This window comes from Mustela putorius, unplaced genomic scaffold (genome assembly GCF_011764305.1).
Source record: "Mustela putorius furo isolate JIRA1106 unplaced genomic scaffold, ASM1176430v1.1 tig00000145_pilon_pilon_pilon, whole genome shotgun sequence".
Classification (NCBI taxonomy): domain Eukaryota; kingdom Metazoa; phylum Chordata; class Mammalia; order Carnivora; family Mustelidae; genus Mustela; species Mustela putorius.
This window is the reverse complement of record NW_025421294.1, coordinates 22,083,693-22,096,739: the sequence shown is the minus strand read 5'-3', so window position 1 is coordinate 22,096,739 and position 13,047 is coordinate 22,083,693. Positions and strand designations below refer to the sequence as shown.

Here is a 13,047-nt window from a genome sequence, read left to right as displayed (position 1 = left end):
ACATGGGTCATTGGGAACAAGGCCATTAAGGAACTGGGATAACACCTGGTTTTAGAAAGCTAAGTGGTTTAGCTTTGTGCGTTGGCTGTGATATGCTGTGGCTGCTCTTGTTACCTGATAGAAGAGGCCTATGGAATTGGTGATGTCACCAGTTCTCTGTTGTTCTTAACACCAACAGTTCCAGTGACGGATTCGGGAAGGCTGGAGCAGAAGAGAGTAGGCCTCTAGTCCCAGGTGGCTCGAGGGCAGTGAGGAAGGACGTGGTGCCCAGGGGTGACATGAGCAAGAGGAAAAGAACAAAGGGAAAATATAGACCCATTCTTTTTGTATAAAATCATTTAATTTCTTTCTCTGTTAAAATACACTCAATCCAGATGCAGTGGATCAGGTGACCAGAGTTTTCAGGATTCGTATTGCCCCAGGAGCAGATTCCATCAGTGTCAAACCCAGCTCTGGTCACAGAACATTCACATCATTAATTCTAAATACTGAGTGTGAGGCAAATGATGTAATCAATATCGAACACATTGATATATAGTTACTCAGTGGTCACTGCACGAGGGATCAGCAACGCAGGCTCAAAAAATATGATGTAGAGTAACTGGGCCCTTTCCAAAAATTAATATATTAGAACACTAAGCTTATACCATAAATGAGTCCAAAATAAATACTAATTAAGAGCTAGCTTCTGTGAGGAACAGAGCATGCAGAGACAATGAGCTAGCAAGTGTGGCCAGTTGTAACAGAAAACTGGAATCCCAACAATGCCTCCTCACAAAGCCAGTCCTGAGCATGAAGGATGAAAATGAGAACAGCACAAGGCTTGGCGGGGCTTCTGGATCCCATGTTCCAGTGGGGTTTGGAGTTGTGTGATTTCTAATAGTTTCCAACAGAAAGCATAGCGATGGCACTTTCTTACTGGTCTCTTGTCCCAAGTGTCCCAAGTCTTGGGAACTTGTCCCAAGCTGTGAGGCCTGGAGCTGATCCAGGAAGTTCAGAAGTTTTCTGGTTTGAACAGATGAACCCCAGGGTTGTTAATGTGGGGACACGGATTCCTTGAGGCTCTGGTGTCCTCTGTGTGAGAAGGGTTTTCGCCCTCCCCTCCTCACTGCTGATCAGCCGGTGCAGAGAGCCCTTTCACTCTGATGAGTGGGAGCTTCACCTTCTGCTCGAGCCGCTCAGCCTCCTCAGCCCTACTCTCATGTCACCCCTCTCCATTCGGAGTGAATGCTCATGTTAACGTAGAGAACGACGCAGCAAAACAGCAAGAAAAAGCCTTACCTAAGGAGTTCATACATAATCAGGAAAACTTCCAGAAGATGTAGGCAAGAGGAAGGTGCTTATTTTACCACCATGCAGACAACCCATCTAAAACAGAACCCAGGAAATTAGAGTGCAGCTATATTCTGGACTGTACCAAAGAGATGAAACAATTCTTTAACAAAGGCAAATACCATTCTACTGAGAGGAAAGCCAGATGTGTTGTAGTCTCTTAGGTAATAAATACAACAGTACCATCAGTGCTATGAAAACAGACAAAGAGACTTGATGTTTAATGGAGTTAGTTTTACCTCTGTTTTGTATCATCACAGGCAACACATCTCTGCCATGAAATCCATGTCAAGTCAGTTTAATCATGGTCCCTTTTTTTCTAGAAGAGACTGGAGTTGGGGAGGGGAGAGCTTTGATTTTTGTGTGAATAGGGAATCTTTCCATAAGCCTGTTTGGCTCACAGGCATATTTTATAGTATAAATCCCCTCAATTACTCAGAAAGGATCAAAGAAGTCCCCCCAGACCAGGAAGATAGACCTAGCTGAGCAGCAAAATCTGGCTTCTCTGGAGCTGCTCCCCTTCCCACAGCTGAGCAGGTGTCCCCTTCCAGCCACCAAAGATCTTCACCTCAGGACCCATCTCTTGACCCTGTGGAATGTCCATGTTGAACCATGCTAGACACGTCTGCCTAAATCATGGCTATGCCTCTGAAAGGACAAACTCTACTTTGGAAATCAGTTTTGATATAGGAACTTTCCTTCCCTCCTGAAGAAAACATTGAATGTAGACTACAGTCACCTATTGATCTTCCAGGTTCTGATTAATGATGATCTAGGCAGCTCAGTCCTGGTAGTTCACTTAGAAGAGAGGGCCCAGAACCATCAGGCCTAGGTAGTAACTAACCTCTTCCTTGTCACCAGTGGGAACGACTGCCTGCCTTTGAGGACCTCTTGTTTTGTATACAGAATTGTTATAGAGAGGGTCTTGTTCCCTCAAGGCCAGGGAGGAAGGTCCAGAGTGAACACAGGACTGCCATAAAATGGATATACGGTCACAGGGTCACATGGTCAGGGGGTACTGGGGCATCCTTGGGAAAGATTATGCCTTACCAATCTGACTAGAACTGCCAAAGAAATGGCATTTTCTACTTGATAACCTAGCTCTGCCATTACCAGTTTTGTGACTGGGTCATCCATTCATCCTCTCTGGGACAATGTTCTCTTTCATAAACAAAAGGATAATACGTCTCCTTCACAGAGTTGTGAGGAGGCTAAAGTAAGAAAATATATATGAGAGCTCTGGTTTCACACTAGACACTCAATAAATGTTGATCATGTGAAAAGGCATCTCATAACACAAGCGATGGGGCCCTGGGTTAAAGACAGGGATGGCTGGGACCAACACTGACCTCCGAAGCAATGGAAAAAGGGACTTTCCCCTCCAGCTCTAGGCTTGAGCAACCAGTCTGGTTGGTCGGCAATGCCTGCTCTTAGGTCTGACCACTGTAGTTGTGTGGGGTGTAGGAACTCCGGTCAAGTGTGATGCTGCAAGAGGAAATGGCAAAAAACCACTCATATTCTCCAGATTCTGTGATGGCCTCGGGAACCTGCACTGAGAAGCTGAGACTCAGGCATGTGTTTTACCTTCATCCCTAGGTCCCTGCTTTCTGCTGCTGGGCTGTCCATGGAACTGTTTCTTTTACCCAGTGGCTTTTACTTTCTGGACCCTCTAACAAGAGAGAGGGTTAAGGAAGTAAAAGAAAATCAAATCAGGCAGTTTGCTAATGCTAGTAACTCTGAACAGAGATTGGCAATGGAAAACTATTGACTGTAATAGTTTACATCTCTCATTTCCCTTAGAAAATGCAAAGTTGGGTGGGCACCTGTTCCAAGAGCTGAATGCTAGGGGCCATGGGGACTCACAGAAAGGGAGAGCTATCATTCTCCATGTACACTGTAAACAACTAATGCAAAGCTGCTTTGGCCATGCCTAGGAACGACCGGATATCAAGACTTAACTGAAGAAGGGAAGGAGGAAGAAAACGTGGACCTGCCCTGGGATGCCTGAACTGCAGTCCTAGTGGCAGGATAGGCATGGAGCAGGGGGGCTGCATCGAACACTTTGCCTTTAATTCAATTCAGGTGAACTGTTAGTGGCCCCTGGAGCCAATCCCCAGGAAGGATTCTGTGATGGCAAGTCTGGCTCCATGCTCAAGTGCCTTCAACTCTGCCCACAAAAGTTAGCAAGTTGTAAAATGTTCGTCATTTCCTAATTTTGTATTATAAAATGGAATTAGGAACATAAATAGTAACAAGTAGCAAAACCCCAACCCAGTGCAGGACTAGCAATCCTTTCAGCCACCTCTGCGCAGGCCAATGAGTTTGGAAAGTTTTTCACAGTTTTCAAGTTTCAATGACTCTGCCTTCTGTTTCAGTCGTTCATCTCTGTATAATCCTGCCAAATTTGTCAATTCCGACTCTGAAAGATAAAAGAGGTAACCAATTCATCAAGAGAGTTGAGCTCCTTTGTTTTTTTTTTCAGTATTTCTGGAAACACAGCTCCTTTTATTTTCATGCTTTTTCTTTTAATTAAATTTGAGAAATGCTTACTCATTTATTCGAGAAACTCAAGTCCGGTAGCTCGGCTACACCAGGTGCCGAGGATTAAAGGCCACCTGTGGTCCTGGAGTCCTACAGTATCCGTGCTCTATTATAAAAGCACTGGACTTAGTTCTTATCAATAGAACATTTGGCACCAGACTTAGGAAACGTGCACGTGTGCAGTAAGAGGAGACTCCGTTTCACAGCCTCTCTACGAATGGCATTCAGATGGCAGTTGGGAGAGAATGGAGTCCAATCGCCTGTTCCTGTCATCTGAAACAAAGACAGCTGCTCCATTCTGTCCCCTGCATGGCTGGATCATAACTCAGACATGCTAACTGACACAGAGCCTCCCTCCGGTGGGTATGCCTTCTATAAAAGGCCAGGCTGCTGGCAGCTTTCTTCATTCCCTCACCACATGTGGGGTCCCTAACTCAAAGGCCAAAGGCAGCTGGGCTCTTTTAAAAGTGAAATCATCTGGATCCGGTGACCTTTGTCTCCTTGACTAAATGAATTTCATTTTCTCTTCATGGTGGAGAAGGTCATTCTATTTTTAACCAGAATATAATCTCCATTCTTTCCCAACGCAACGGCAGTTTGGCGGCCTCTATTTTTCATTCTTTTGTCAGGTTTCAGAGACATTCTTAGGAAGGAAAGCCTGAAAAGCACCCCCCTCCCCCAGAGACGTGTTGTGTATTAACAGGATGGCACGCTTGGATGGGCTGTGTGGCTTTTGAAAGCCTCCGACAGCAGGCAGCTACTCGGTGTTTAAAGGACCATACTTGTGAAAATGCTATTTTAATCATTTTGAAATATGTCTATCCATTCTTAATCATCCTGCCAACAGATTTTGTTTTTCTTGCTGGAACGAGAGGCACCTGTCTGATTAATCAGCAAACTGACTGGAAACAGGAATTAATACTTTGCCAGGGGGAACAACGGGCATTGGTTTCTGAGTAAGTTTCTATCAACACAAAACACTGGCATTTCTGCTCACAATGATTCTATTTACACCAAGGAAGGCCCGAAGTGCAGATTAAGTGTAAGACTCCAGGGTGAGGGGCGGCCATGCACGAAAACCCTCCCTCTACAATGGAGGCTCTGAGCCCGGGGCCCTAGTGGCTTGGCAGGCGGCCTGTCCCCGGGGCCCCTGAACAATGTGCTTTTAGCCGCTGGTGCAGTTGCCTGCAGTGCCTGCCAGCCAGGGCGTGCCTTGGCGCCCTCATGGTTGTGGGCGATAGGGCTTCCAGGAGCCCCATGTGCCACGCCCAAATGAAAGCCCCCCCCCCCCCCCCCCCCCCCCCCGCCGCCCCGGGCCTGCCCACCTCACCAACTCCATTTCCCTGGCTTCTCTGGCATGTGGGAAACCTGTTCAGGCCTCTACGCCTTTGGTCCTCTGGAGTCATTGGTATGCCAGCATATGGAACAGATTCTGTGGCTTAACTTTTCCTTCAGTGATTTCCTTAGGTCTTTTGTTTGCTGAGCTTATCTCAGTGCCTCACTGCCTGACATCTCATTCTAGAAAGAATTAAGGGTTAGTGATTCTTACTATTTTCTACATTGGAGTCCATTCTAACAAGCTGGTGAAGGGTAACTGCACTTAGATGGATGGTTTTCTCAAAATATCACACAGCTTTTCATAAAGTTCATTAAAACCAGGTTTCAGTGCTCCACTGCTTGAGACCCCTGTTCCAGATCAATGACTTTGCAACAACGTCAGTGTTTCAAGGAACCACATCCCAACTTCCCACCACCATGCTTGGAGAAACTTCTCTCCAAATAGCCAGCGAATGCTTTTGCCCTTCCATGAGTAAAAGGGTCAACTCAATACATTACTTTCGACATATTTTGACTGTTCATACTCAGTGACTTCTAAAAAAAAAAATTCTTGGAAGGGGCATCAAGAGAACAGCGTTTCTTCCTTAACAAATGTCCCTTGCCCCGAACTCCTGTGTGATAGATGGACAGAGCAGTGAGCCTTCCAGGAAAACTGACTCAGGCAAATTGCTGCAAGTCCCAGAGCCCCTCCAAAGAACCCTCTGCACTCCTGTAGTCTAGAAGGTCACACGGATCCCAGCCAACCCTCAGGATCCAGCTCCCTGGGACAGTACTGCATCCACTCTCGCAAGACCATGCAAGGCATGGACTCCACCAGGAACTGGGAGCTTAATATGCGCCAGACATCAGGCTAAGCATTATACCCATATCAACTTCTATAACCCGGACAGCGTCTCTAGGAGGAAGAGCATTTTATCCCCATTGCAAAGCCTGAGCTTCTACCCACGGTGCTGCCCTGCTCTGGGTCACAGAAAGAAGTGCTCCTCGGCCAGGCAGGGCCAGGGTCTCAGCTCAGCTCTGCCAGGCTGGGAGGCAGATCTTGCCTGTTACTTTTGTCCATCCCAGCCTGGTGGCAATGGCCACTTCCCCTGGCATTGGGTTGATTAGATGCAGCTGTGGAGGAGTAAACAGGGCCATCAGTGTTCAGAGTAGAGAATTACTCACAGAAGTTCACTCAGATTAAATATTCTAAGAGAAAACAGAGAAGAGAAATGAACAAAAGATGAAAAAAGACAATGGCTAACTTTGCTAAAAACAGTTCCCATTAGGTATTTTGCCAAGAGTGAACTTCGTTCTCAAGTGGATTTATTTTTACAACCTCCAAGTGCTAAATTTAACCTTGTTGGCTACACTTGCTGCTGGATCGGGAGGGCAGATGCTGCTCATTCTCAAATGGCATTTGGGTTGTGCAGAGAGTCTGGACAGCCACCGTCCTTAAATGCCAGAAATAGATTTTTAAGGGGTGTGTGCTGATAACCCCCTCTTTGGAACTTGTGGGTACATGCATCATGCTTACCCACTGGATTTTTATTTATATCTAGAGGGTACCAATGTCCTGAAACTAGGCCTTGGGCAGATGGGGAGAAGAAGCCTAAAAGCCATTTTAGATGTAATCCTTACCATGAGCTCTGTGCATAGTTCCAGCTGGGGAGTGTATGTGGGTGTGTGTGTGTTTGAAGAATGTGAAATGCAGATTTTCAACCAGTTCTTACAGAAAGCAACAAATTCAAAACCCTCCCAGGGGTGAATACAATGGGGACTTTTAGGACACACATTGTGGCCTTTACCTGATTTAGATCCATGTATCAGATGCCTTTCTGTCCAAAGCTTTCTTGCTCCAAAATTCTTTTCTGATTTTTAAAACTTGCAACCAGTTTAACATGAGGTAGGGTACTTCCTGACCTCCTTGTTTTTTTCAGTATTTATTTTTCAATAAATTTTAAAAAGCAACTTTCTCCAGCTTAATTTCCCCTTATGTCTCAGAACCATTGCCTATCAAGCTCCTAATGCACCTGAGAGTGGAGGTGGGCTCTTCTCTAGAGGAGTAGAGGGCAGAGACCAGGTACCTAAGGGCTAGGGTAAGGATACTAACCCTGCTCTGTGATTCTTAATCTGCAAACATTTTCTTTTTTCTTTCTTTTTTTTTTTAAAGATTTTATTTATTTATTTGACAGAGAGAGACCACAAGTAGGCAGAGAGGCAGGCAGAGAGAGAGGGGGGGAAGCAGGCTCCCTGCTGAGCAGAGAGCCCGATGCAGGACTCGATCCCAGGACCCTGAGATCATGACCTGAGCCGAAGGCAGCGGCGTAACCCACTGAGTCACCCAGGCGCCCTGCAAACATTTTCATTATTTTCCAGGCCTGAGAATCCTCTCTTCCAAGGACATTTGTTGAGCACCTGTTCTGAAGCAAGCATGGTGCCAGAGGCCTGGGACACGAGATTGGTAAGACATGTGGCTCTTATTGTCAGAGGGCCCGCAGTCCAGCAGGGAGACTGACACGTACCTACAGAACGCTAACACTGAGAGTAGTACTGTGCTAGCAGCATGGACAAAGCATTTTAAGAACACCTAGGAAGGACAGATTAACTTGGGGGTGGAGCTGGGCTGCATGATGGGTCAGTGAGGGCTTAGTGGCACTGTGACTAAAGAGCTAATTTTATCAGGCACTGTTAGACGTTTAATAATATCCAGTTATACCATTTAAAAAATGAGTACACTTGCTTTTTAAAAAGTAAAGCCACATTTTATATGATACAGTTATTAAGGGTGTGTGTATATGTCCCCCCCCCCCACTGCCTGCACAGGTGTACATACATGTGTGTATGTGTGGAATTCAAATGGGATGAAAAATGAACCTGTTGGCTGAGAGGCATGGCTACCCTTGCTACCAGCACTCCCTAAATTAACTGGTGGACACTGACACCCCCATTGTTTTCAGAGAAGGAGCAGAATGGAAGGCCTGCTCAAACCCACACTTACTGAAGGGGCAGACCCAGGTAGGGTCACTTTTGATTTAGGTGGCCCCAGCTGGCTACAGCCGACTTTTGGTCTGGCTCAAACAATTAGGCTGGATCCATCAGATTTTCTTGTAGGGAATGTGGGATTAGGAAATTGGACCAATCCAGCTAGCACTGGAAGCTTGTGATGTAGGAAGAGGCCAGTAACTAGTGGGCCTGTGGAAGCTGGGAGAGTGACGAGGAGGGTAGCAACCAAAACCAACCAGGGCAAAACCAGGTTGTGAAGGAGGAAAGCTTGAGGAAGCAAAGGAAGGCAGTTGGCAGAGAGGAGGGTGGGGCAGGTGAGCAGAGAGAAGTAGACAGACAGACAGAGAGGCAACTAGTGCTGCCTGCCTAAGTTCCTAAGGTTTCCAAATTCTGGCCAAATGTGTCCTCTCAATGAATTTCACTTTTTTGGTGGTGTCCCAAATGGGCCTCTGTCCCCCCAGTGGGCCCTCTGATCCCATAAACATGTGCCACTCAAACAAGGAGAGAGGAGGGACTGGGAAGCTGGGCATGCCTCAGGTTGGAAGCATGATAACCAGTGAAAAGTCCCTTTTACAACATCTTACTTTGTTGTTTCTCCTTCCAACAACTCGTCTGGACGTAATCAATGTAATCCTTCTCTATCGTCTTCTCCAGGTCACGGAGAGATGCTCCTCTGTAGGCCTTCTCAAAGTTTTTGTCCACAAAATAAGGCACCTGCAGGTTCTGTGTTTCTCTGGAGATGGTGTAGCCCAAGGTCCTGAGACAAGGAGACAAGGCTCAGGTAAGCCAGTTATGTATGGCAATCTCACTCTTAACTCCAGCTGCACAGATATCATGACCATAATCCCCTCTTCTTAGGGCAGATGCAAGCACCACTTTCGAATACACCTAACATTTATAATTTCCCCAGCAAAACAGTAACTGTAATGTCATCATTATGTGAGTGTATTCATGTTGTGAATTCAGCCTCAGTGTAATTACTTTAGTCTCTTTGAGAATCCCCTCTCTTATATTGGTTTCTGGGCTTAAAGTTGAATGCTGAATGCTTAAAATATGTTGTACGCTGTGTAGGACCCAGCATGGTACCTGGCACAGAGCAGGCTATTGGTAAATGTTGGGCAAATGAATTGATTGTTACAGTAAACTATTCACAAATAATCAGATAGCGTACACCAACCTAGCACCAATTTTTAGGACAGGAGAGAAGGTACTTCACACACGGCTGCTAAGTGAGAACAGCAAAAATATCAGATAAAAGATTTCAGTGATGCTTCTGTACTAACTCTTTGTGGGTCTAATATATCCAATAGTATGTGGTGCTTAGAAACATCAGTAGTTCTGGGTTAACTAAATACTAACCGTAAGGAAGTACAAAAAGAAGCTCAAATTCTAGTTAAAACAATGTGGTAGCAACGTGCAAAATCCAGACTAGTTTTATTCAAACTCAACAAATTCTATTTTGACTGAGTTAATATTTTCCCAGCTTTCTCCTTTGATTTCTGTATTTAAGCATCTTCCTGGATATCTAAGGGTTCAGGCCATGACTGCTCCCACCTCCATCTGGGAACGTGTTAGCAGGGCAAGTTCCTCTCCGCCCCACTGGGTGGGTAAGAAAGGAGGGAGAAATAGCAAATGGAGAAACATGGGAAGTTGGGAAATAGAGGGAATCAGGCCAGGGTGATCTGGCAGCAGTAATTCCTCTCTGAGACTCAGTTTTCCTTTTCGTAAAATGAAGATACTGAAGTAGAATATAGTTTTCAGTCTACAGTGACTGCCAGCAAGGACTCTTCCTGTTATATACTACCCCTTGGGTTCCACATTTTGTAAGGTTTTTAAATTATTTTACAAGATTTTATTTTTAAGTAACCTCTATACCCAATGTGGGGCTTGAATTCACAACCCCATGATTAAGAGTTGTGTGCTCTATGCACTGGGCCAGCCAGGTCCCCCCACTTTGTAAGGTTTTTGCCCCTTAAACCATAATGAGTAACGACTCTCTTCTCATCTAACTTAAAATAATTAATTCAGTGGGGTGCCTGGGTGGCTCAGTTGGTTAAGTGTTTGACTCTTGATTTCAGCTCAGGTCTGGATCTCAGGGTGGTAAGTTCAAGTCCCATGTCGGGCTCCAAGCTGGGTGTGGTGCCTACTTAAAAAAAAAAAAATTAATCCAGTGATCCTCAGACAATGAACCAGAGTTATTTGGAGAGCTTATTAAAACTCAGATTGCTGGGCGCCTAGGTGGCTCAGTGGGTTAAGCCTCTGCCTTTGGCTTGGGTCGTGATCTCAGCATCCTGGGGTCGAGTCCTGTGTCGGACTCTATGCTCAGCAGGGAGCCTGCTTCCCCTTTTCTCTCTGCCTGCCTCTCTGCCTACTTGTGATTTCTCTCTCTGTGTGTCAAATAAATAAATAAATAAATTTAAAAAACTCAGATTGCTAGTTTTCATCCTCTGAGTTTCTGATTCAATATGTATGGAATGAGGCTTACAAGTATGCCTTTCTAACATGTTGCCAGTTGATGTTGATGCTGGGGACTCAAAGATGAAAACTGATTAGCTGAAATAACTAACTGAAGAAATAAAGAAGTACCTATCATAGCTCATAGTTTTCATGCATTTTTCTGCAAAAGCAAAATATCCTATTATGGTTTGACTATATAGACTCATCATGAATAAATGTCCCATTCTTGCAATTACTTAAATTGAAAATAATCACTGGATCTCAGATACTATGTTTCCGACCCAGAGGGGTCCAGAGATCCAACCACAAGCTCAGTAGGGTTCATTCTAAAGCTAACATGATATGATAAGGATTTAATCTGAAGCTGGAGTTAGTCTATTCATCTCTCAGAAACCAGCTGCTGCTATTCTGCAGCTGATCAGATGATGTCGCTGTAGAACAAAATAATCCATGTCCTGAGCCCACAAGAAACTGCCTCCAGTATTTTTCAGTCTCTGCACTATTACTATCCAGCTGTTCCTTTGAACAAAAAAACCAGTGTTTTCTACAAAGGCGAAATGAAATGTTAGCAGTACCAGTGAAATATTCAAGTCTTTTACCCTCCAAATTGTTAAGAAAGATTGATAAATATTTGACTTACGATTTATAGAATAGACTATATGGGGGGTTAGCGGCTAGCAGCTGAGTAATGACAGATATAATCACAATCACAAGAACTGGAAGTAACTGAATAAATGCAGAATATGTAGTCTGAAAAAGAAAAACAATATTGGGTGTAAGTGTTCTTCATCAATGTAAAGCTTACAGAAAATAAGAATAGTTTTCCCAAAGAAAATACGAATTACTGCAATGTACTGCACAAAGCCCAGAGCTTTTCTGAGAAGTCTGTTCTCTCTGTGGAGAAGACTGAAGGAGACCCACCCACAACCTGAATTGACACCCAGTTATTCTCATGCAGTCCCCTTTTCTAAGGCCCATGAAGCAGACACCTCTGGGTGAGTCTGCCTAGACTGTGACTTTCACGGGGTGGGGTTAGTATTATGCAGCTGTGTTGCTGAATGGACTGGGAGACATCTAACCCTAGCAGGGATAATCACTTTTCCCTCCCAGAAACGTGGAACTGAGACTCTTACTGTGCACTGCTGCGAAGTCACCTGAACAAAGGACATGTACTCTTGGGCAGTGTGGACTGGTTATTTGTAGGCAAAAGCAGAACAAGCTGGTTGCTTAAAGAGAATAAAGCAGATGCAGAGAAAGGTGGGAAAGGTGGACACAATTTGGCCACAAAGAGTCATGGACAGATAGCTACACGGGTGCCTGTCTGTACTTGGTTCCTGGTTCCCATCTGTCCTGTGCTTCCCGCCCTTGAGCTTCAGAAGACTCCCTAGGTCCCTTACTTTCAACTCCCTTTAGTTCTGAATATTCTGAAGGGGACTCCTATTTTCTGCAGTGAAGAAAACCTTGATCAAGACAGCCCCATAGGGGAACTGATTTCCTAGGACAGCCACCAAAGAACGAGTGGGGAAGGAGGTACCATCCTGGCCCATTTGGACCAACGACCCACCCCTTCCCGCCACTGCCTCTGTTTTCCTATAACATGTTTTAATAACATAAGTTGAACTTCCAAAACCTGATCACAGACACTGTAAAAGTCAGCTCAGTACAAGTGTGGATGAGCAGCAGTTCGGCTGTCCTCTCTCGGTACCTGAGGCTTCTCTTCTTCTTCTTCCTTCCGTGTCTGCATCCGCTCATGTCGGTGACGCCGGCGGTAATAGTGGCTATCATCTGTCACATTTGAAAACATATGAATGTTTCCTGGGAAGGAGAGAAAAACCTAGTATAGGATATGGCAAACATTCCTACCTTGCTTTTCCCAAGGTCCTTGTTCCCAGCTAGGTTCTTTGATGGCAGAGTATTGTCCCATTTTATTCCGTAGAAAAATACAACAGTAGGTAAGCCAAGTGAACCAGGTGCAAATGGAACGTGCTCTCCTGCTTTTATTTAAATAGTCCTTTGTGACTAGTGAGTGAGAGAACCCTAAAAAGCTAGTAAAGAAAGAGCATTTGGGCCATGAATCCTGTCTGACATGCTCTTGTCTGCTTCCTTGTCCAATATCAGATTATGTTATTAGTAGCTTTGTTTGTTTATAAATAAGTAGGTTATTTATTTATTTATAAATAAGCTCCACACCCATCATGGAGTCCAACATGGGGCCCAAATTCAGAACCCTGAGATCAAGACCTGAACTGAGATCAGGAGTTGGATGCCCAACTGACTGGCACCCCAACACTAGTATCTTTAACAGCAATTCATAAAATTCAGTTTACTTCCTGGGTATTTAATTATTCCAACGGCCAAGTCCCTCAGGGTATTTTTCTAACTTTTATCTTTATA

The 13,047-nt window shown here is 44.9% G+C and overlaps 1 protein-coding gene across 4 annotated transcripts in view; it reads right to left on the bottom strand.

The window, feature by feature from the left end:
- Positions 1 to 318: 318 nt before the first annotated feature.
- The window catches only part of DNAJC18 (DnaJ heat shock protein family (Hsp40) member C18), a 30,173-nt gene continuing 17,444 nt past the window's right edge, over positions 319 to 13,047 (bottom strand). For all 4 annotated transcript variants that reach the window (XM_004744837.3, XM_004744835.3, XM_013052431.2 and 1 more), the window contains 4 exons: positions 12,359 to 12,468; positions 11,294 to 11,403; positions 8,781 to 8,953; positions 319 to 3,751 (listed from right to left, as the gene is read on the bottom strand). In XM_004744837.3, the coding sequence (XP_004744894.1) occupies positions 3,627 to 3,751; positions 8,781 to 8,953; positions 11,294 to 11,403; positions 12,359 to 12,468 (518 nt within the window). In that variant the 3' untranslated portion in view covers positions 319 to 3,626. The remainder of the gene's footprint in view (positions 3,752 to 8,780; positions 8,954 to 11,293; positions 11,404 to 12,358; positions 12,469 to 13,047) is intronic.